The 23,200-nt window shown below is 33.4% G+C and overlaps 1 protein-coding gene across 5 annotated transcripts in view; it reads left to right on the forward strand.

Annotated features, from left to right (window-relative positions):
* The window catches only part of CEP128 (centrosomal protein 128), a 362,607-nt gene that overhangs the window by 19,930 nt on the left and 319,477 nt on the right, over positions 1 to 23,200 (forward strand). For 4 of the 5 annotated variants that reach the window (XM_020285697.2, XM_076003809.1, XM_076003811.1 and 1 more), the window contains 5 exons: positions 2,590 to 2,751; positions 4,449 to 4,535; positions 14,341 to 14,467; positions 15,826 to 15,944; positions 20,468 to 20,559. In XM_020285697.2, coding sequence (XP_020141286.2) covers positions 2,605 to 2,751; positions 4,449 to 4,535; positions 14,341 to 14,467; positions 15,826 to 15,944; positions 20,468 to 20,559 — 572 coding nt within the window. In that variant the 5' untranslated portion in view covers positions 2,590 to 2,604. Of the gene's footprint in view, positions 1 to 2,589; positions 2,752 to 4,448; positions 4,536 to 14,340; positions 14,468 to 15,825; positions 15,945 to 20,467; positions 20,560 to 23,200 lie in introns of those variants that run through there. The other variant, XM_076003812.1, reaches the window with a different exon arrangement.

The raw sequence follows: 23,200 nt of genomic DNA on the forward strand, positions 1-23,200 counted from the left end.
AGGCAAGAGCCAGAGAAGACAGGTGCAGAAGGAAGTAAAGAGGCATGGGATGGGCAGAGGAGAAGCATATGTGTTTGAGGATGTTTTCTAACTCTCTCTCAGCTAAAGTGAAGAATTTGGATATTCTATTGATCCTTCTTCTGATGCCGCAAGGACAGGCTGTATTTCATGTTGAAGCATCTGAACTCACAGCAAGGGTGTTTAGTTCTTTCTTTCTTTAGTTTTATCTAATATTTTCAAAACACAGTTGCTTTCATTAAATGCTCTAGGGTCTATATACACTTTGTAAATTCCTTTTATCTTCTCTTTAAGTATATGTTCATGTAGTTCCCAGATGCATTCAGAATAAAGATCCAAAAGTCCAGAGTATTCTATCCTTAAATAAAGATTTCATCACACTGTACTTAAATAAGTCAGAAAAAATGGACATATTGATTTTAGGAAGATTATAGCAATTAATATTAAAATAAAGATTAAGTTAACCCTCTATTAAGCAGAAAATGAAATTATTGGGATAATCAATAAACTTTCACTTTTGGCCACTTGAGTTTTCTCTTCCTTGTTCTAAATATATTTAGCTTCTTCAACTTCTATTAAAAGGTTTTCTGAAACTTTTGAGATTTACTTGCATGAAATAATTTTCTTATGCATTAAATAGAAAATTGAGATAAGGATGGGAGAAAAGCATGTTGAGAGAATAATCATGAAATTCTCAGGATGTTTGGCTTTGTATTTTGGTGGAACTGTTGAAGATACCATCTTCTCATATATTTGTCATTATAGAATTTGTACCTCTGTTACACCATTTGTTTAATTGTTATATTTTAAATTAAGATGCATGAGAGTTTTCCCTGTACAATGAATGTGATTCTCTTATTGCAGGCCATGCTGTGTGTCTGTTGTATTTTTATGTTTAAAGATACAATGTTCTTATCAGACTAATATTAAGATACCTGCAAGGTCATAATTTTAGAAACTCTCTGTGTTTTTCTCCTCTACCATACAGTGTTGTTGGTAGGATTAAGTGAGGTACTGTATGTGAAAGTGCTTTTAAAATTTGGAAGCACTGCACAATCTAAGGGATTATTATTGAGAATTGTAAACATGACTAAAATCATATCTGAGGAATTGCTCTCTTAAAGCAGAGAAAATAAAAGGAGGAGAGTCACATGGTAAAATCACTTTTTGCATTTTTAAGCCATGTGTGTAGAAATTATGATATGCAAGAACTAATGTATTAGGTTATTAAGTATGAAATATGCTATGTTTGACAATTGATATCTCTGACATTTCATTTTAACACTTCTTATTTTATTATGAAAGTACATCCTCCATCTTTCAAATGCACATTTTGGCTTGTGATTGATTATCTTTCAAATTTTTTTAAGAGCAATTTTTGTGAAACCATGACTAAGTCAAAAATTCATGTTATTTTTGAATATGAGTTCCATCATGGAACCAGTGCAGCACAGATAGCTTAAAAAATCAACCAAGTGTTTGGGAAGGATGTGGCTAATGAACACACAGTGTTTCAGTGGTTTGAGAAGTTCTGTTGTAGTGATTTTAATCTTGAAAATGAGCCACGTGGGTAACCTGAGACCAAAGTAGATAATGATGAGTTGAAAGCTATAGTGGAAGCAAATCCATTGCAACCTATGCGTGAATTAGCAGCAACGTTTGATGTTAGTATTTCAATAATATTGGACCATTTGAATGAAATGGCCATGGTAAAGAAGTTGGATAGATAGGTTTTGCATGAATTAAATGAGCATCAGAAGAGAATCATCTTGAAGCTTGCCTTTCTTTGCTGTCATGACCAAAAGGCAAGTCATTTCTATACCATATTATTCATATGATGAAAAATGGATTCTTTTTGACAATCACAAGCATTCAGCACAATGGTTGGATAAAGATGAAGTGATGAAACCCAGTCCAAAACTGAATATTCATCAAAAAAGCTAATGGTGCCTGTTTGGTGTCCAGTGCTGGTATTATCCACTAAGCTTCATGAAACCTGGGGTCAGTCCATTACAGTGGATGTCTCCTGCGACCTACTGGACAAAATGGTGAGGATGCTTGCAATTAAGCAGCTGAGATTGGTCAATGGAGACAGGCTAATCCTCTCGCAAGACAATGCTTGACCACATGTCACACAAACAGTGCTGCTCAAACTACAGAAGCTGGACTTGGAAACTCTCTGTTATCCACTGTATTCACCAGATCTTGCACCAACTACCACTTCTTCCAGGCTTTGGACCACTTCTTACAAGGAAAAATGTTCACTTCTCAACAAGCTGTGGCAAACGCCTTTTGCGATTTCATCACTCGCTCTGCAGGCTTCTTCACTGCTGGCATAAGCAAGCTACCGTTAAGTTGACAAAACTGTATTGATAGTTTAGATGCATACTTTGATTAATTGTACTGCTTCTTGTTTGGGATATAATAAACTATACTTTTGATTCAAAACTGGACATTTCAGATTTAAAGGCATAATAAATACTTTAAAAGATCAAAAAGTGAATAGTTAAATTAATCTTATTTCCCTGATTTTTACCATTTGATTGACATTGATCTGAATTTATTTTGAAGGATTTATATAAATCAATGGCAGAATCATCCAGTGAGTCAGACCACTTCCGCTTTCGTGACCGAGTGAGCCGATGGACTGCCAGATCAACTCACAGGGAAACTGGAAGTTATCCTACAGTAGAAGTCACTGAGAAGGTCAACAGTATAACGAGTACTTTACAGGTTAGTTTAACAATGGTTGCATTTAATAGATTTTAAGTAGTTTGAACTAAGTAATAGTTTCAGTTACTGTATTAGTTTTCTTGCTGCTGTAACAAATTACCACAAAGCTAATGTCTTGAAACAACACAAACTTACTATCTAACAGTTCTTGAAGTCAGAAGTCTGATATTGGTCTCATGGGACTAAAAATCAGGGTGTTGGTAGGGCTGCATTTCTTCCTGGAGGCTCTAGGGGAAAACCTGTTCCCTTGCCTTTCTCATCTTCTATAGGCTAGGCTGCCCACCTACCTCATCTCGTGGCTGTCTTCATCTTCAAAGCCCACAGTGATGGGCTGAATCTTTCTCATGTCACATCAGTCATGTCACAGACAGTCCCCTGTCTCCCTTTTCCTCTTTTAAGGATGCTTGTGATTACATTGGGTCCATTCAATAATCCAGTAGAATCTCCCGATCTCAGAGTCTTTAATCACATCTGTAAAAGCCCTTTTGCCATGTAAGGTACATGTACACAGGTCCTGAGAATTAGGACTTGGACATCTTTGAGGGCCACTATTCTGCCTACCACAGTCAGTAAAGACGTTTGGAATATATGATAGGTTGTGGAGAGTGTTTTGGGATGAAGCAATATTTCTAAATAATGTATTGGGGGAGTGAAACCAGTTGAAATTACCATAGTTTAGCTTCTTCTGGACATGTGCCTTTAGAGAAGTTGACCATGTTTTGGTGAGGTAGATTAGAAATGGATGAATGATACAGAGATGCCGTTTTGACTTAGAGACCAACTTTTGACAGTGTTTGGAAGTTTGAGTTTCCAACCTTTCCATAGAAAGGGTTTAGGAAAAGAAGTGGGGGAAGGGTAACATAGTTATACTGGGAAAAAGAAAACTCAGATAGAATTTATTTCCTACTTATTAATCCCTTTTTAGGCTGGATAAGTATGGATTTTGGCTTTTAATTGCTTTGGATTAGTGTGCTTAGATAAGAAGAGGATAATTTTTGGTGGAGAAGCCATGATTTGATTTAAAAATCAGAAGGCCTATTTTTTTTAAACATTTTAAAACTACCATAACAGTGGAATTTTGGAGTATGAATTCATGTACTTTCCTACCAATGAGGTACACTGATAAGTCTATATTTTTGAAAGAATTGCCTCCATTAATCTCTAAGATGAAACCTAGAATATTTTGCTGAAAACCATTTCTATTGTGATTAGAACTAAATTTGTTGTTTATAACTTAAGGTTAATGGATACTTTTTCCCCCCTGTTATCAAGTTCTGAGATGATGTAATAATTGAAGTAACACTGATCCTAATGATTTGCTTCTCTTGTACACATCTATTAGATTAGTTCTTTTGGGATTTTTTTTCTGTAAAGAGAATGAATTAGTTGAGGTGAACATATTGAAAATGGGGATTCTTTTCAATGCATGGTCTTATTGCTGACATATTAGGCAAACTTAAATAAGGATTTAAATTACGTGCATCAGATTTCACACAAGTAAACCGCAGTTGGATTTGAGTTTCTCTCTCAGTGGTGTTTAGATTTCTTTGATATTTATGAAGTGCATTGATATCCAACTTAACTATGACATAAATTGTATATTTTTAAAACTGTTGACTTAGCTAATTGACATACTACCAAGATTAATTGGGAAAAACAGTGTTTGGAACAATTAATACAGTTCATTTTCTTTCAAGGACACCAGTCGGAACCTGCGGCAAGTGGACCACATGCTTGGACGATACCGAGAATATAGCAATGGACAGGCGGGTACTATAGAACATGTGAGGATGTTTACATATGTTTGCATTTCTCCTACCCACACTTTTGGGAATGCAGTTTTTGGGGAGTGGGGATGTGAGATAAAGGAGAAAAGCTTTGGTTTTTAAACACACTTTACTATTTTATGGTTTAAATTTAGGTTAGCATGTCAGATGGATTGACAGCTAGATTACATAGATTAGATTCTATTGAATTTGAAAGCTTTAGGTCAGAGAGGGAAGAATTCAGGATTTGAATTGAACAGAGACTTGCTCAACATGGGCCACCGATATCCTCTGTCTCTGTCGGGAGTTAAGAATTTTAAGGATAGTTTATTTTAAAGTAATACACATTCATTGTTTTGAAAAAATAAAACTCTTCTCTCAAACCCCCTTTTAGCCCCACTCAAAAAAGATAACAATTTTGACAGCTTCTTGTGTATCTTTCCAAACATTTTCTTTGCATGTACAAACATATGTGTGATTTCTTTAAAAAATGGAATTACATAAAATATAATGCAACTTAAATAAATTTAATAATGTCATCACTTTCCATATGACTTTGTATAGTACTACCTCATTCTTTTGAACAGTTTCATTCTATAGTATGGATATATCTAATTTTTTCTTTTGTTATTATAATGTAGCAATGACTGTCACTGTACATGTATTCTTTTTGTAATCCTGTAGCATTACTGGAAGTAGGATTTGTGAGTTAAAGGGTATGTGTATATAAAAATTGCTAGATATTTAAAATTGCCCTTTAAGGATGTGCCAGTTTATTACACTTATAGGATTTAAGAAGGAAAGATACCCCAAAATTCTAGAATAAAATGCATACCGTATTTTTAGTTAATATTTTGCTAATTCTATCTTTCTATTTTTTTCTCCTTTTCAAATTTGCTTACTCATCTTATGTCAACTCTTGAAAACCAATGAAATTTATCATGTTTGCATTGATGAGTATACATGCAATGTGATGAGAAAACTAATGGTACATCTATACCATATCTGTGCTGTACTGAATTGTCATATAACTCTCAGGTTGTAATTGGTGGCTTATTTTCATCTTACAAAGTAAAAGTATAGTCATCATTATTCACTTGTAATTGGAAGCTAATAGCTTAGGCACAGGGAAATATATGTTCTCTCATAAGGGTTTCTACTACTTATATTTAGAAAATAAACTTGGACATTCTTACACCTACAGGATTTTTTTCATTTATGATGTACTTGACAGATGGAGCTAGAGACTTTGTATATTTTGGTAGCTCGTGAATGTTTTAGGTTAATTACCTTATTAAGAATGGGAATTGAGTCTTTGCTTTTTAATTTATTAGTCAAACTTGAAAATATTATTGTTAACTTTTAGCAGAAAACAATCCTACTTTGTCAAGTTGAATTTTAGATCCTTATTTATGGCAGTAAATTTCCTTTGAATTGGGCAAGTGGGAAATGAAATTATGTATTAGAGAAACTTCTATACAGAAAACCATTTAAAACACAAAATGTGTTCTGCTGTGGTATTAAGTCTCGATGACAGACCTAGAGTTGAATAATGCTGAACTCTCTAGGGGAGTGGTTTTATTCATGGGAAGTAAACTAAACAGATATTTCCATCTAAGTTATAAATACATAGACTGCAAAGCTACTCAGATGAAAAAAAAAGACATAGGAGAGTGAGAATCTTTCTTTTTGTCTCACACTGTTCTCTAGTTTGGTCTAGAGTTTCCTCAGTTTTCCCAAATTCTTGTTCTGTTAAAGTAGTTGGTTTTCAATTATTTTTCCCTCCAGCATACCAGAGGACCATGTCACTCATTGCCTTACATTAATATTTTACTCAATACAGTGATGATTTTTATCCTTCTACCTAGAAATTACCTGGGAAAACACATGCCATAATCTACAGGAAGACACACAACTCAGAAGGTGTATTTCTTACAAGTGATTCTAATTGGCCCCTCATTGAAAATTGTTTTTATTTTTTTTATTTTTTTTTATTTCTTTTTTTTCCTTTTTGATAAGTCTAAGTTTTGCTAAGAAAATTGTTTTTTTAACATTACAATATTTGCTGCCATGGAATATATCATACCTAAAAATGGGTGTATGTAGTGTGCCATCTATCATGTCACTTTCCTGAATCTATTTGTAATTGTCAAGTCCTTAAAGTACATGGTAGAATTAGCTAACTTTTTTTTTCAAAGGAAGCCGGGAGGGTGATTTTTTTTTCTTTTTGAGACTATGCTGCACCTCACAAATTTTTTTGCTGTGGAACAAGCTTTTTGTTCCTTCTTAAACATTGTATAATAAGTTAATCCATTTTAACCAATCCTCAACTATTAAGAAATTTTCACCATGCTGAATATCCATTGCCTAGTTGAAATTAGCATGCCTTTTTTAAAATATGAAAGATTTCTAAGAAAATGAAATCAAATCTTTTGGGGCTAGGGAAGACAGGAACTTTTATTATTAACTTAGATTTTATAAATGATTCTATTGCTAACCCTCAGGAAATAGATATAAGTGATATATATGCATTTAAATATTTATTTTCTTGGGGTTTAACTTTGTGAACATAATTTATCACTGAGTAAGGGAAAGAGTTTGGAAATATAAATATTTGGTGGGATGTTTTCTTCTTAAGATAATCTCCCCCAACAGAGGAACTGTGAGAATTATTCTTGTTGGTTTTATAAAGTCTAAGGGTCCCGAGTTATGTTGGGTCACTTTTGACTACTTTTGCTTGAAATATACATGATTTCACTGTTGTTCCCTTGCATCTTTATTGCCTCCAACCCTAAATTTAACTATTTGCTTATAATATGTGAAGGCTTCTCAGTGAGGAGTTGACAGCATTAAAGGATCATACGAGGTCCCTAGTGTTTCATAGTCTCTGGGAATTTCTCCACAAACTTGGTATATCCCAGGTACTTTTTAAAATATTAGCTCATTTAATTCTTTCAACAGTCGCATCAGATAAATACAGTTAGTATCCTCATTTTCAAGATAGGAAAACTGGGTTACAGAGTAGTCACTAACTTGCCCATGGTCCCTCGGGTGTAAGTAACAGAGTCAGGGTAGGATCTTATTTTAAAACCCCACATCAAGACTCATTTACCTCATCGAGTCATGGTTACTCAAATTTTCATGATACTATGAATTTATATTCCTGAGAATTGGGACTTTGGATACAAAGTTCAAAGGGTTATATAATTATACATTGATAAACTAACTTTTGGAGATTATCTTAACTGATTCAAAACAGGAGCCCAGTGTCACAGAAGTCATTAATGTATGGCTGGTACGTTGTCTAGAGTGAGAGTTGGATGGAAGAAATGCAGAAACAGAATTAGGAAGAAATCTAGTGCTAAGCTAGGATTGGCATTGAAGCATTGTTAAAGTTGGCAGTTCTAGTTGCCACTCAGGCAATGTGAATTCTGTGAGTTGCTACACTAGCATTGATTTTCACCTTTTTCCTAAGTAACAATTATTGATTTTTTTCCCTATCCTTTCTCATAGCCAATGACTCATATATTTAGTTGGATTGTATGACTTCCGGTCTTTGGCCTCAATGAACTTCATGACCTTAAAGAAGTGTCATCCTGTGTTATTTCTCATCTTGTGAATTTCTTGGGTGGTCTGAGAACATTGGGGCCAAAGAGGACATATGAAGGAGGTTTTATTTTAAAACCTGTGAAGATTTGCAACAAATTATACTCCTGTGTTATATAGAGGAATTGATTAGCTTTGTGTTTAGATATTTCTAGAACTGTGTTTCTATTCATGAGAGAACAGGGTCTGTCCTTGTGCTGATGCTATGAAAATGAATTCCCTCAAGAAAGAATATTCAATATAAAAAATTAATACTTTCTGCAGGGGAAATTGGGCTGCAGCTGATGAGGCTGAAGTTGTTAATATTGGTTATAAAAGAAAAATACAGTTCTCTTGATTCAAATCAGCAGATTGATTAAGTTCATTTTTAAGGTGAAGATTGGATAAAATAGAGTAATATCACAACAGACTTTACAGACTTGCATTAATGGGTAATTTTTTTTTTCTAATTAAGTACTTTAGTTAAAATTTCCCTTTGAAAGTAATAGGCTCTTACCATCTGGTACGAGAACTTTGAAAGAATATTGAATGTTAAATTATAAAGTCCAGGTTTTGTTTTCTCTTGTATTTAATGGGTTTCAGTTGTCAAATCTATGTAGTGACAACCCAAAAGGATAATGTTAATGGTTTAAAGCCAGACAGCCACTTGAAATATCCCAAAGTTGAAGGTGTTTACTCCTTTCTCCCTAGCTGAGTGTCACTAATTGATTGTCCCAAAGGTAAAAACTGTTCATAATCTTTCAATACCTTTAATGTTAAGTAGTAAGAGTCTATGGGTAAGAAATTTTAATCAAACAGTTGCATTCTGTTAAGAACTTCTTTTTGTAAATATATTTCAAATCTTGAGAATTAGTTTGTTAGAGTCTCTTGTTTAAAATTTTATTCCTAAGTCTCTCTCAGAACTATTGGACAGGAATATAATTTTTACAGAATTTTGTTTTGAGGCTAGTGGGAAAATGTAGACTTTGGAGTCAGAATTGAAATTGAATTCTGATTTTTCTTCTAGAAACTACTTCAGTGACTTTGGGCAAGTTACTAAACATTTCTGAGATTGAGTTTTATTTCAGTTCATTGGGCCTAACTACAGGTTGCATGTGGGTATCACCATGGCTATAAATAACATAATATATCACAACATTCACAAAGATAGAAGTATCTAATTATTTTGATTTTTAAGTATATGCTAAATTAGATAACATGAATAATAATGATTTCCCCCCTCTTATGTTTGTCAGTATAGTATCTGTCCACCTAAAAAATAATACTATACTGCTATGAAGGGCTCTTTCCACATTCCATGAGCGCTCATTTATTGACATTTAAAATATTATGTGGAAATGTTTGAACATGTCTTTTAAAATTATGTTTAGAGTATATGTTATATATGAATAGTATAGGCTTTGGATATATGGAATTTCATTTAAAAATAAAAGAGCTACATAAATAAAAGCATGTTATTTGAAATGGAATTTCTAAATTTCAGGAATATTATTATCGGCTTATATTTCTATAAGCCAGCATAGGGAGAGAGGTTAGGCACAGCAGTGGGAACTAGTGATCATTTGGTACCATTTAAAAAATAACTTTCAGCAGTGGATTGTGGGATCAGAAAGGTATGCAAACGATAAATTTGTACTCTTATTTGATTTTATAAAAGTTTTTCTTTTCTTCCTTTCCTCCTCTTACTAGAAAAAGATGAATATATTGTGAGGAACCAAAATAGTGCTGATGAAATTAACTTTATAGCCAATCATTCTATTTCATAATCTGTTGCCAGATCAACCTTGACATTCTGTAGAGAAACAGGTAGTGAAGGAAACCCAAGCATAATGTACTTAATCAGCTTGCCCCTAAGGATGACATTATTTTCCTGGACAAACTTTTTCAGATGACCTCTTTTCTACCTCCAGTTTTGTCCTATATTTTGCCAGTCTGACCCTTAACATTTATAAATGGAAGTACTTAAGTTTTTTTTTATGTCAACATTATAGATATATTAAAACTTTCAACACAAACTGTCTCCATGGTCACCAGTGCTAGCTAGGTACATTGTGAATGTTTGCTAAATACTGATCCTTTAGTGTCAGGTAAAAACAAAACTGAACAGTAAACCAAAATATTTAGATGTTTCTAGTTTATGCTCATGCATGCGGCCAGGTGAATGCAGTTATTTATACATGATCAAATTAGCATTCCTTTCTGTATAATCTATGTTGTATGAGGGGATATATTTTCTTAGTATGAAAATAAAAGACAATTTGTAATAAAAATGTTTCAAGATGGCCGAGCACGACGGCTTACACCTGTAATCCTAACACTCTGGGAGGCTGAGGCAGGAGGATCAGTTGAGCTCATGAGTTCGAGACCAGCCTGAGCAAGAGCGAGATCCCTGTCTCTACTAAAAAAATAGAAATTAGATGGACAACTAAAAAAAATATGTATATATATATATATATATAAAATTAGCCGGGCATGGTGGCTCATGCCTATAGTCCCAACTACTCAGGAAGCTGAGGCAGGAAGATCACTTGAGCCCAGGAGTTTGAAGTGGCTGTGAGCCAGGCTGATGCCATGGCACTCTAGCCTGGGCAACAAAGTGAGACTCTGTCTCAAAAAAAAAAAAAAATGTTTCAAGAAATGAAATGAAATCTCTAAATGGTTTACAAAATTCAAGCTATACTTTAAATTGCAGCATTTAGAATTTTTCCAAGGTTATTACTTTTTTGTTTCTTAAGGTGTGTTTTTCTTTTGTGTGGAAGCAAGTTTGGTGAGTTTTTTGTAGCCACTGTTACTAATTTATTTCTATTACAATCTCTTTGTGAAAATAATGGTAGACATCGTCTATGAATTTCCTAATGACCAGTGTAATTTTTTTTTCCTCTCCCTAAACAAACTTAGTTAAGGATGGCATTAGTTTTGCTGAGAATATGAATGTGTGTTTGTTAGTAACTGTTTATTACTGATGCTGTATATTGACAGAGGAAGTTTATACATGTGGTTCCTTTCCATTTCCTATCTTGTGTTATTAAAGCCCAATTTTATTAAATGATTTATTTCATAGGCATTCCTTATACTGTTTGTGGAGTTAGTTCCTAGTTTCCTAGATATTTATGATTGCTTGGAAATCTTAGCTTCTTAGAGTTCAAGAAGCTTGCTATTATGAACTTTGGAAAGTTAGTATTTTTTTTTAATTTTACCTCCCTCCCACATTTGTCAATTATACATCAATGATGCTGGAAAATAAAACAAAAACAAAACAGAGTTTTGATTCCAGATAAAATAGAGTTAGTATATTCTTCCACTGAATAGGGCTGTAAAAGCTCTACTGAATCTTGGAGCAGCCATTTGAAGACTCTCAAAAGTAAATACACACAGTCCTTGTATGGTTCTGATGTGCATGAATTTCATTACTCCAGTTTACTCAAATAACACTGGTCCCCAAACAATGCAGTTACATTTTAGTAACCACAGTATGTTAACTAAGAGTAACTACATAAAATATAAACTTTGCTGCTACTTATTGACACCCATTACTATATAATTAACAGATTACTTCATATGCAGTCTTTTAGTGATTGGTCACAGTGAAACATGGCTGTTACATTTTTTTGTTCCCCAATAATAAACCCACATGTTATTTTATAAAAATCAATAATGAAAAAAGAGAATTAGCCAAAAAAGATGAAAGTGCAGCAAAAAAAAAAAAAAAAAAAAAAAAAAGAAAGAAAAAAGTAATAGTGCTGGATGTGAAATTAAAATCACAGAGGAATTATATGTGGAGTTATAAAAGAAATAGCTGACAGTGGGAATATTGTCATTCAATTTAAGTGCTCAAATTTTATTTGTATTCATACCAGCGCATAGTAGTAATGCTTCAATTGTTTTAGTCTAATATTAAAAGAGCATAGGTAAAAGAATAGACCTAATCTATAAATGATACATTTATGTTAAGTTGAGGTGAAAATATGTTATAGCATTTTCTGTGATGTTCATTTTGCAGATTTTAGATAGGGGAAAATGGAATCATCACTTGGTATGTGGTGAGGTGTAGTTATAGTAGACTTGAAAGAATTTGTACCATTGTAGTTAGTACCACACTCTTGGGTTGAGATTAATTTAGTTTCAGCAATATACAGAAAAATATTGCATAACAAGAAAATTAATGTTAAATTGAAAATTAATGTTAAATTGAGTTTTATTAATATTGTTTTTATTTAACTTTGTCTGGCTTGGCTTTATACCTAATTAGGAGTTATAATCCTAAAGAGTTTAAAACAATTTTTAGGACTTTATATCTTATCACTTTTTGTGTTTCATGAGTTATCAAATTGGTTTTGTACATCATCATTAGATTTTGTACAGTGTCTGTTGTCTTATTACTACTTTAAATGTAGATTTAAACTCTATTGCATTTTTAGTTTTATATCTAAAAATGAGACATTTTAGGTGAGAAACATATTTTTGCCATGATGCTTGTAGGAGTAATTTAAAATAGTCTATGTTTCATTCATCCACTTTTACATTTCGTTTTCTGGATCTTATAGATTCATTTTTGGAATTTTAAAATGAGGTTGACAAATAGTTTATCTAATTTTTTATCTTATTTTTGAAAAGATTGATTTTTAAACATCTTTTATTCCTCCTTGATTTGGGGGTAATGTTTTGTTTTTCTTGTTATGCAATATTTTTCTGTATATTGTATGTTGGCTTTTTAAATTTTTTTGGTGGAAGGGAGCATGTATGTGTGTGTAAAGATTCATTTTATTCATCAACTTTTAGTTACAGCTTAGGATTTGTTAGCAAATAAGCCCCCACAAAAAGGATGCTTCTTCAGGTCATATGTAGTAAAAGTGAAAAAGAATTAAAGAAAAATTCTATTTTAAAAGATTTTAATAAATTATTTTTAAAAAGGGATGCTGACAAGTTCTACTTTGGGCATTGGTAGGTAAGATTATTTTGGATCAATTCTCTTACTAAGAACAACTAGAAATGTGAAAAATACATAAAAAATAATATTATGAATCTATTGGAGAACTACTAAGGCAGTGAAGAATTTTGTATTCAGGATCTGGCAAAAAAAGGAAATGTCCTGAAGGATGAGTCTTATATTTGGGACTTTTTTCCACCTTTAAGGTGATTGCTGATTCCATAGGAGGTGAGTTAGAAGCAGAGAGGCTAGGATTATTAATCAACTCAAGAGGCTAGGGGAGCCGGGCGCGGTGGCTCACGCCTGTAATCCTAGCACTCTGGGAGGCCGAGGCGGGCGGATTGCTCAAGGTCAGGAGTTCAAAACCAGCCTGAGCGAGACCCCGTCTCTACCATAAAAATAGAAAGAAATTAATTGGCCAACTAATATATATAATATAAAAATCAGCCGGGCATGGTGGCTCGTGCCTGTAGTCCCAGCTACTCGGGAGGCTGAGGCAGCAGGATCGCTTGAGCCCAGGAGTTTGAGGTTGCTGTGAGCTAGGCTGACGCCACGGCACTCACCCTAGCCTAGGCAAGAAAGCGAGACTCTGTCTCAAAAAAAAAAAAAAAAAAAAAAGAGGCTAGGGGAGACCAAAACTGAAGTTCAGGAACCCTCCAGCTTTCAGTCGTAGACCCCAAAGGGTTATAGAATGGGAGAAATGGTGAATTGAAAATAAGAGAAGTGATAACTGAAAATAGAGCAGTCTTCATAGGGATAGAAGCCTATCTTTGAATGATCTCAATTCCTAACTGGATTAGGGTGATTTGGGATTGCTATTTACTTTCTGTTGGAAGCAAAACCAAATCTCTTTTGAAGGATAATGTCATCTTTAAATTATCTCTGCAGTTTTTCATATAAAATATCACATGATAAAAAATACACAGGGATATTAGGTGCAAGTAACCGCATACTGTACATTCTCCTCTTTCAGATATGTTAGCCTTGTTATGTTTCTTTACATGGATGCTATATGAATTAGATGTTTTAATCTGGTTTTGTAAGCCCTTGGATAGTAGACACTTCTTCCACATTCTGGTAATAGAAGATGGAATAGATAGTGAGAGAGATCATTGGTTCTTAAAATATTTATGTTTACTATTTTTTTAAAATTTCCTAACATAACTTAGTTCAAAATGTTATCTGTTATAAATTCTTCTTTTGGAACCTAGACATTTCAGATATAGCTTTTAAAATCTGTTTTTATTTGGAAATTGTTTAAAAAGAATAACTCTTCATTATATTCTTTAGTTAAAAGAAAGCTTGGAACAATCAATAGACCAACTGCGAAGTCAACGTTTATTGAGAAACTCAGGAGGGAGAAGTATTTCTGTTACAAGTCTGAGTACAAGTGACCTCGATGGTGGCTCTGTGGCAGGTAAATGCTTCAAATGTTTGGAAAACCCTTTTTTTTTTTTTTTTTTTTTGAGACAGAGTCTCGCTTTGTTGCCCAGGCTAGAGTGAGTGCCGTGGCGTCAGCCTAGCTCACAGCAACCTCAAACTCCTGGGCTCGAGGGATCCTTCTGCCTCAGCCTCCCGAGTAGCTGGGACTACAGGCATGAGCCACCATGCCCGGCTAATTTTTTATATATATATCAGTTGGCCAATTAATTTCTTTCTATTTATAGTAGAGACGGGGTCTCGCTCTTGCTCAGGCTGGTTTTGAACTCCTGACCTTGAGCAATCCGCCCGCCTCGGCCTCTCAAGAGCTAGGATTACAGGCGTGAGCCACCGCGCCCGGCCCCTTTTTTGTTTTAAAAATATGTCTGTAGTAAATATTGAATGCAGTTAATCTTTGGAAAAATACAATGCATACATAACATCATATAGATTTGGTGTTAGAACATGAAATTATCAAGAAATTTGTGGTGCATATTTCGAAATATACTAAAGGGTCTTTGTTATTTTATTAGTTTTATTTTTCTTATACTTTGTAGGACACATGCAGCTTTACCTGACAAAACTGGATTTAATTGTTTGCTGCCAAAGACTCAAAACAAACACACAAATAAGATTTACGATGTGGTATACTTTCTTGGTTAGATGTCTTGTCCTAGCATAATGGTTTTTTACATGTCTTATGAAATATCTTATGACACTTGTTAAGACCAGGTGAATTTTAGTTTTGGTGTGCAGTTAGATGTCAATGGCTAGATTAAAGATTATAACACATAGTTTGCCTTAATTAATCTTACTTACATTTTCCTACATCACTGGGATTCATGTTTGAATAGAAAAGAAATGTCTTGTAATGAAGGGAAGTGATTTAGATAGATTGGACATCAGTACCTCATTTTGTTAATATCGCTGTTGATTATGATGATTAAAAATTGGAAACTATCATCTATTCTTTTTTAGTAGTGGGTTTTTATTGATTTTTATATACTGTTCAGATTTTAGTTTATTTGAAACATTCTGTTTTATTAACATTGTATTGGAGAATTGAAATTTTTTTTTTTTTTAGCAATTTATTACTTTTGTATGTGAAAATATGTTACTTCTTTGGAAAGTATAGCAAATTGGAACTTTTGACATGTTCTATTTTCAGATTATTTTATCTGCTCTAAGAGCAAGATTGGTGTCAGCTCTGTGGAACTTTATGGCCACAGGAAGATACTGGGGAAATAGTTTTGGTCTGTTTTATATCCATATCTGGGGTGTATGTACAGAGTAAAATTTTAGATTGTTTCTTCTCATGCAGTGTTTTAATCCCCTCCATTTCTTTGAATTGTAAAGACAGCCATCGTTTTCCACCTACCTCACCTCTCAAGGACTATGGGGATCCACAGTGTGTTAAACGAATCAGATCCAGATCTGGTATCCAATTTGTTCGGGAGCCTGCTGATACGGTCCAGGTACTTTGTACCATTCTGTAATATGTATGTAGCATTTCCTTACCTTTCTATATAAATGAGTAATACCTGAACTTTAAAGCTGTATTTTAACCAATAATTTGATCATCAGAAACTTTGGACTGATTTTTTTTTAACCAAGTAAATGATTTTATTGAATTTTTTTATTGCCAAATCATAGCTATATACATATCTGGGGTAAAATGTGATGTCAATGTATGTGTAAAACAAGGCATGAGTAAACAAGTTAATTAACTTAACTGTTACCTTGCTTATTTTTATGGTGAAATTTATTCTCTTAGTTATTTTGAAATATGTAATATATTATTACTGACTCTAGTCACCCTGGTATGCAAAAAATTTCAAAATCTATTTCTCATGTCTATCTGAAACCTTGTACCCTTTGATCAACAACTGCCCTTTCCCCTGTCTATCTGAAACTTTGAGCCCTTTGATTAACAACTGCCCAATCTCTCCCTTCTCCTCCCCAGTCCCACCCACCTTGCACCCAGTCTCATAACCATTGTTCTACTCTGTACTTCCATGAGTTCCAAAGAGTAAACATATAAGTGAGATCATGTGGTATTTAACCTTTCTGTGTCTGGCTTATTTCACTTAGCATAATGTCCTGTAGATTCATCTGTGTTGTTGCAAATGACAAGATTTCCCTGTTTTAAAGGCTGAAAGAATTCCATTATGTATATATACTACATTTTCTTTATCCATTCATCCGTTGACGGATAGTTAGGTTGTTTCCATATCTTGACTGTTATAAAGAAGCTGCAGTGGACATGGGAGCACAGATATCCCTTTGACATTGATTTTAGTAACCTTGGATATCTATGCAGAAATGGGATTACTAGGTCATTTGGTTGTTCTATTTCTAGTTTTTGAAGAACCTCTGTATAGTTTTCCATAATAGCTATACTAATTTACATTCCCACCAACAGTATACAAGGGTTCTCCTTCCTCTGCATCTTCTCTAACACTTATTTTTCATCTTTTTGATAAAAACCATTCTAACAGGTATGAGGTAATTGTGTTTTTCATTTGGATTTCTCTAGTGTTTGGTAATATGGAGCATTTTTTCCATGTACCTATTGACCATTTGATTGTTGGTTGGTTTTTGAGAAATATCTGTTCAGATCCTTTGCCCATTTTTAAATTGGGTTATTTATCTTCTTCTTATTGAGTTGTTGGAGTTCCTTATATATTTTTGATATTAACCCCTTTTCAGATGTGTGGTTTGCAAATATTTTTTCCCATTCTGTGGGTCGTTTCTTCACTTCATTAATTGTTTCCATTGCTGTGAAGAAGCTTTTTAATTTTATATAATCCCATTTATCTATTTTTGCTTTTGTTGCCTGTGTTTTTGGAATCATATCCAAATAATCATTGACCATACCAATGTTTTAGAGCTTTTCCTCTATTTTTTCATCTAGTGGTTTTACAGTTTTAGGTCTTATATTTAAGTCTTTAATCCATTTTGAGTTGATTGTTTTAATATGGGGCAGGACAGGAGTCTAGTTTCCTTCTTCTGCATGTGGATACCCAGTTTTCTCAACACCGTTTATTGAAGAAACTGTCCTTTCTCCATTGTGTGCTCTTGGCAGCTTTGTCAGAAATCAGTTGACTATAAATGTGTGGGTTTATTTCTAGGTTTTCTGTCTGGTTCCATTGGTTGATGTGTCTATTTTTATATGAGTACCATACTGTTTTGATTATCATCACTTTATAGTGTTTTGAAATCACAAAGTGTGCTGCCTCCAGCTTTGTTCTTTTTGCTTATGTTTGTTTTGGATATTTAGAGTCTTTTGTGGTTCTATATGAATTTCAGGATTGTCCAAGTAAACTATTTTATTTTCAATGCATGAATCATCACCATGTTTATTTTGAATTTTGTTATGGAGGATTATATTTTGTAGAATATTTAAAAGTGAGTTGGACATGTTTTCTTGCTTCCTTTCTTGTTTGGGTGGTTCATTCTTCTCTAAGTCCTGCTAAGTTAGCTACTTTCTATTTTGCTAAGTTTGGTTTAGTATGAACAAGTTAGTCCTTGTGTGATTGACCTATTGATTTTCCCACCATTAATATTTTTTGATTGTTGAATCATTGATGGTGCCATTTTCTATTAAGTAAGAATTCCATACCTTATGTATTCACTAAAGATTTCTGAAGTATTAGTTCTATAGATATATTTCTTTTCTTGCTTCTTTAAAGTTCTCTGCCAAGCTGAAATTTTTTCTTTTGTTATCTTGGGAAGCTAAATTAATTAGAAAAGGGCTAGGGGAAGTTTCTAACTTTGAGCTTTTTTGCTTTGGTAGTTTTAGGATTGGGCATGCAAAGCTTGTGCCAGTATACATACCTGTAGCTGTCGCCTGTTATAGCATAAGATTAAGTGATAACAGAACCAAATACATTAGAAAATACCTTGTGGAAACTTTTTCTTGCATATGTTATTTTTTGGTAGATATAACTTACTAGTGTGGACTATATGATTAAACCTAGAGCAGAGAACAATACCTTCACATAACTCATTTATTCTTTCATTCTGTTAGTGCCTCTGTTGTTGGGATAGTGCTTATACCTGCAAACAATGAAGAGCAAAATCCTTGCCTTATCATTGAGCTTATAATCTAGAGGGGCAGCTAGATATTAATAGAATATACTAATCAAATAAGTACATAAATATATCCATAATTATGCACTTTGAGATGCATGCTATAGTGGAAAGAAGCATAGGACTATAGGAGTGTATGGTAGAGGGACCTGCCCTAGTTAAGGGTCTTCCTAAAGAAAGGTTGTTTGAGCTTAGATCTGAAAGTTGAGTAAGAGTCATTCTAGGTAGAACAAATAGCTTGGCAAAAGGGAGGATAGCACCTATGAACAATTTAAAGAAGTCCACGTGGCTAAAGAAGTATAAAGGGCTGAGATCATGCAAAGCCTTGTAAGGCACTGACAAAATTATTTTTAAAAGATCAATCACACTGGCTGTAATGTGGAAATGGAGTCAATGTAGCCATACTAATTAGGAGGATATTGCTGTGGTCTAGATGTGAATTTTTGGTCACTTGATTTGAAAAAATAGAGTTGGAGATAATGGGGATAGAATTAAAAACTATTTAGTGGATAAAATTGAAAGGTCTTGAAGAATAGGTAGCCATGTGGGGAAGGTAGAAATGAGTGAAAAGGAGATGCCAAGATGAGTCCTAAGATTCTGGTTGGGAAAATTGGGAAATCATGATGGCACATCCTAAGTGGATGGCTTGTTCATTCGTTAAACTACTTCCACTCCTTTCTTTTTATTGTTCTTCCTTATTTTAAGTTCTATTTTCTTAAGATGACCCTTAGCTCTATTTGACTATGGACTTTCTTAATGCTCCCAGTAAAGAATTGTGGTTTGTTTACATATCTGTCTCCTATACCAAATTGTGAGCCACTTGTTTCCCAGTAGCTGGCACTGATTAGTTGCTCAATGTACGTTTGTTGAAATGAATCAGTTCATTGTTACTGCACGTCTGTATAACTTATAAATCTTATAAATTTTTATTATAAACTATAGCATACAAATACATGTATAGCATATATATTTATAGTTAAAGATACAATAATGAAAATAAACACCATGGAACCACCACCCAGGCCAAGAAATAAAGCACTGTCATACCCCCAAGCCTCTTTTAGGTACCTTCTTTCCCCAAAGGGTATCCACTATCCTGAATTTTATTTTTATCATTATTTTGCTTTTTAAAAAAATATATATATTTACTACCTACATCTTGTTTGGTGTTGCCTGCCTTCACACTTTGTATAAATGGAATACTACTATAATCTTTTGTCGTTTGCTTATTTAATGTTATGTTTTTGACATTCAACCTAACTACTGTGTGGGTAGCTTTCATCATTTAATTTGAATGCTTATGGTATTCCACTGGAGGAATATACTGCAGTTTGTTTATTGCCCTTCTACTCCTGCTGTCCTTTTGGTTTGTTTCTTGTGTTCTCTTTATAAATAATGCTGCTTCATACTTTCTTATACAGGGTTCCTAGTGTAGATGGGCAAGAATTTTTCTATAGCAAGGCTTGGGAAACTCAGGCATTTAGGCGGATAGAATAAAGTTTTGTTGTAACTCAGCCATGCTTATTTGTTGATAGCTACTTTTGCACTACAGTGTTAAAATTGAGTAATTGTGATGGAGATGATACAGCTTGCAAGCCTGAAATATTTGCTACTGCACCCTTTACAGAAAAAGTTTGCAGACTTCTCTAGAGTATGTACAAGGAGTAGAATTGCTGCACTATAGAGAAGGTGATGGTTAATGTTATATATTGCTTTTTAAAAATTGCTTCCCTTTGAAAAAATATTTTCTTTCTTTCAGTATAGGTATTTATTTTATCCTTTCTTAGTAAGATTATAGAATTTGGTCATTATTGCAAAGAACAAGATCTTATTCTTACCTTCAGTAAATCTTACTGGAAGAATTCAGTAGAACTCTAAATGGATAACTCTGTTTTGTCTTTGCTAGCTTCATGCTTTTCATCAGTCCCTCCGAGACCTCAGCAGTGAACAAATTCGCCTTGGAGATGATTTCAACAGGGAATTTTCCAGAAGAAGCCGGTAAAAGCAGAATATGGTTTTCAGGGGAGGCATAAATTATTAGGAGGATAAATTGGCTTCTGTAATTGACGTGTTTACATGGATTTAAAAAACAGTGTAGTGAGGCCGGGCGCGGTGGCTCACGCTTGTAATCCTAGCACTCTGGGAGGCCGAGGCGGGTGGATTGCTCAAGGTCAGGAGTTCAAAACCAGCCTGAGCGAGACCCCGTCTCTACCATAAAAATAGAAAGAAATTAATTGGCCAACTAATATATATATATATATAAAAATCAGCCGGGCATGGTGGCTTATGCCTGTAGTCCCAGCTACTTGGGAGGCTGAGGCAGGAGGATGGCTTGAGCCCAGGAGTTTGAGGTTGCTGTGAGCTAGGCTGACGCCACGGCACTCACTCTAGCCTAGGCAAGAAAGCTAGACTCTGTCTCAAAAAAAAAAAAACAGTGTAGTGTTTTTACTAGTATCTTCAAATTTATTAATAGACTACTTCAGAGGCCTTTGAATTTAGACTATATCATGACTCAGTGTTAGAAAAATTCATATTTCTAAAACCACTTTACCTTAATACAATGGAATGTTGACATTATGGAGCGACACATTGTAAGAGCTTAGCAAAGAGATAGCTTTATGAACACATTAGAGAGAGCGAGTCAGAGACTGATCCTTGGCATTGCAGAAAAAGAAGTGTAATGTGGAATTTGTTAATGGACACGAGCCATTGTGAAATCTGATACTTTCGCTTTTAGTTGAAATCTTCAAAAGTCAGTGGTTAACATCTGCCCAGTCTTTGCAATTTTGTCAATTCTGGAAAGTCCCCAAGAGCTATCATTTAATTTAAAACTTCTTCACTGTCTTTTTATTTTCATCATTGTCAGTGGCAGGAGGCTTTCTTTTGGAGGCCATATTTTTCTAAAAAACAAAGATTTTTATATCTTTGTTTTAATATATAAAATATTATATAATATATAGTACATAATATTATGTATACTATATATTATAATATATTATATAATATATAAAATATATATTATTAAATATTAAATATATAATATATTATATTTATAAATTTATATTATATATTTAAATATATAAACATTAAATATATTATTAAATATTAAATATATATTAAACATATAAATATAATATATATTATAATAATAAATATTAAACATATAAATATAATATATTATATATTATAATATAATAATATATATTATAATATAAATATATAATAATATATATAAAATATAATATATAAAATATATTTTATATTTTTATTAAGAGTTATAATCTATGTATAGTGAAGATTAGGGAATGAGAAAACTGAAATTGAAATTTGTTTACTATGTTCCAGCTACCTAAGTCACACTGCACTCCAGTTTTGTGTTTCTGCAACAAAAAGAGTCAAAATTATAAATATTAAAGCTGTGGATATCAAATATAGTCTGCTTAACTTTCCTCCTTTTAGAAGAGGCAGGCAAGAAATTTAGCAGTAAGGATAAAAGACTCTGCTACTGTTATCACTGGTACTATTAGCTAATAATTGAGTACTTATTTTATGCTAGAAAGATTTAATTCTTGCAACAACCCTATGAGGTAGTCATTATTATTTTCTCCATTTTATGGTTGAGGAAGTGGGCACAGAGAGAGGAAATAACTCAGCTTGCCAAAGATGAAACAGGAAGGATGTAGTGGAGTCAGAATTTAAATCTAGTCTGTAAGTCTTCAAAATCTCTGCTCTTTACCACTTACAGTATACTGTGATTCAAAATCATTTTCACATGTTGTTGATATGAATAAAGCATTTAAATTCCTGAATTGTGAGCAGTATTATTGAGCTATACTTTTAATCTTTTAAATTGGTAAGACTAAATTAATTTAACACTTAGATTTTTTTTGATAAGTTGATAAATCTAACAAAATAGCATTAACATTTTAGATTTGTGTTCTTGGGAATGGTTTTATTATGTAGCTTTTTTGTATTTCAAGGGAAAGTATAAACCAAACACTGGGAACATGAGTTTCAGGAAATAGTTGTCCTGTAAGAAGATACAGGGGAAATTGCAGGGATGATTTAGTTGATTAGTTTAAATGGTCATTTGAATGTGCAGTGTCGAACTGGGACTCTTCTGATCTATAGGCCAGTACCATCTGGTCTTTATGAGTCAGAGGCATTCTTGAGGCAGAGAAACTTTATTTAATCCAAAAGAAGAATCAAGTTTCTTATGAAATGAGGTGGCTTAACTTTGTGGATAAGTAAAATTTTAGGATCCAGTTCTGCTTTACTTGTATCATAGATTCTTAATTCATGTTCATAAAAATACCTGGTAGGAGTTAAAAGGTTTAACTTTTTATTTTATTCAGAAAGATTGGTATTTTCATTTAATTACTGATTTTTCATATTTATTGACATCTGTTGCAAAAGGACATTGACTAAAAAAAGTAGACTGGAAAGGGAGCTTTTGGAAATGATTAAATGAATTTTAATTAAATTAATTAAATGAATTTTAATTCAGAACTCACCTACTTTGGATGACATATGAAGAATTGATTTAAGGAGTGTGAGTTAGAAGTCTGTTCTCTTAGCATATGAGGGTTGATGATAGTTTGACAAGAATTATGGCAAGAGAGTGATGGACAGAGGTGTG

This window comes from Microcebus murinus, chromosome 6 (genome assembly GCF_040939455.1).
Source record: "Microcebus murinus isolate Inina chromosome 6, M.murinus_Inina_mat1.0, whole genome shotgun sequence".
NCBI lineage: Eukaryota > Metazoa > Chordata > Mammalia > Primates > Cheirogaleidae > Microcebus > Microcebus murinus.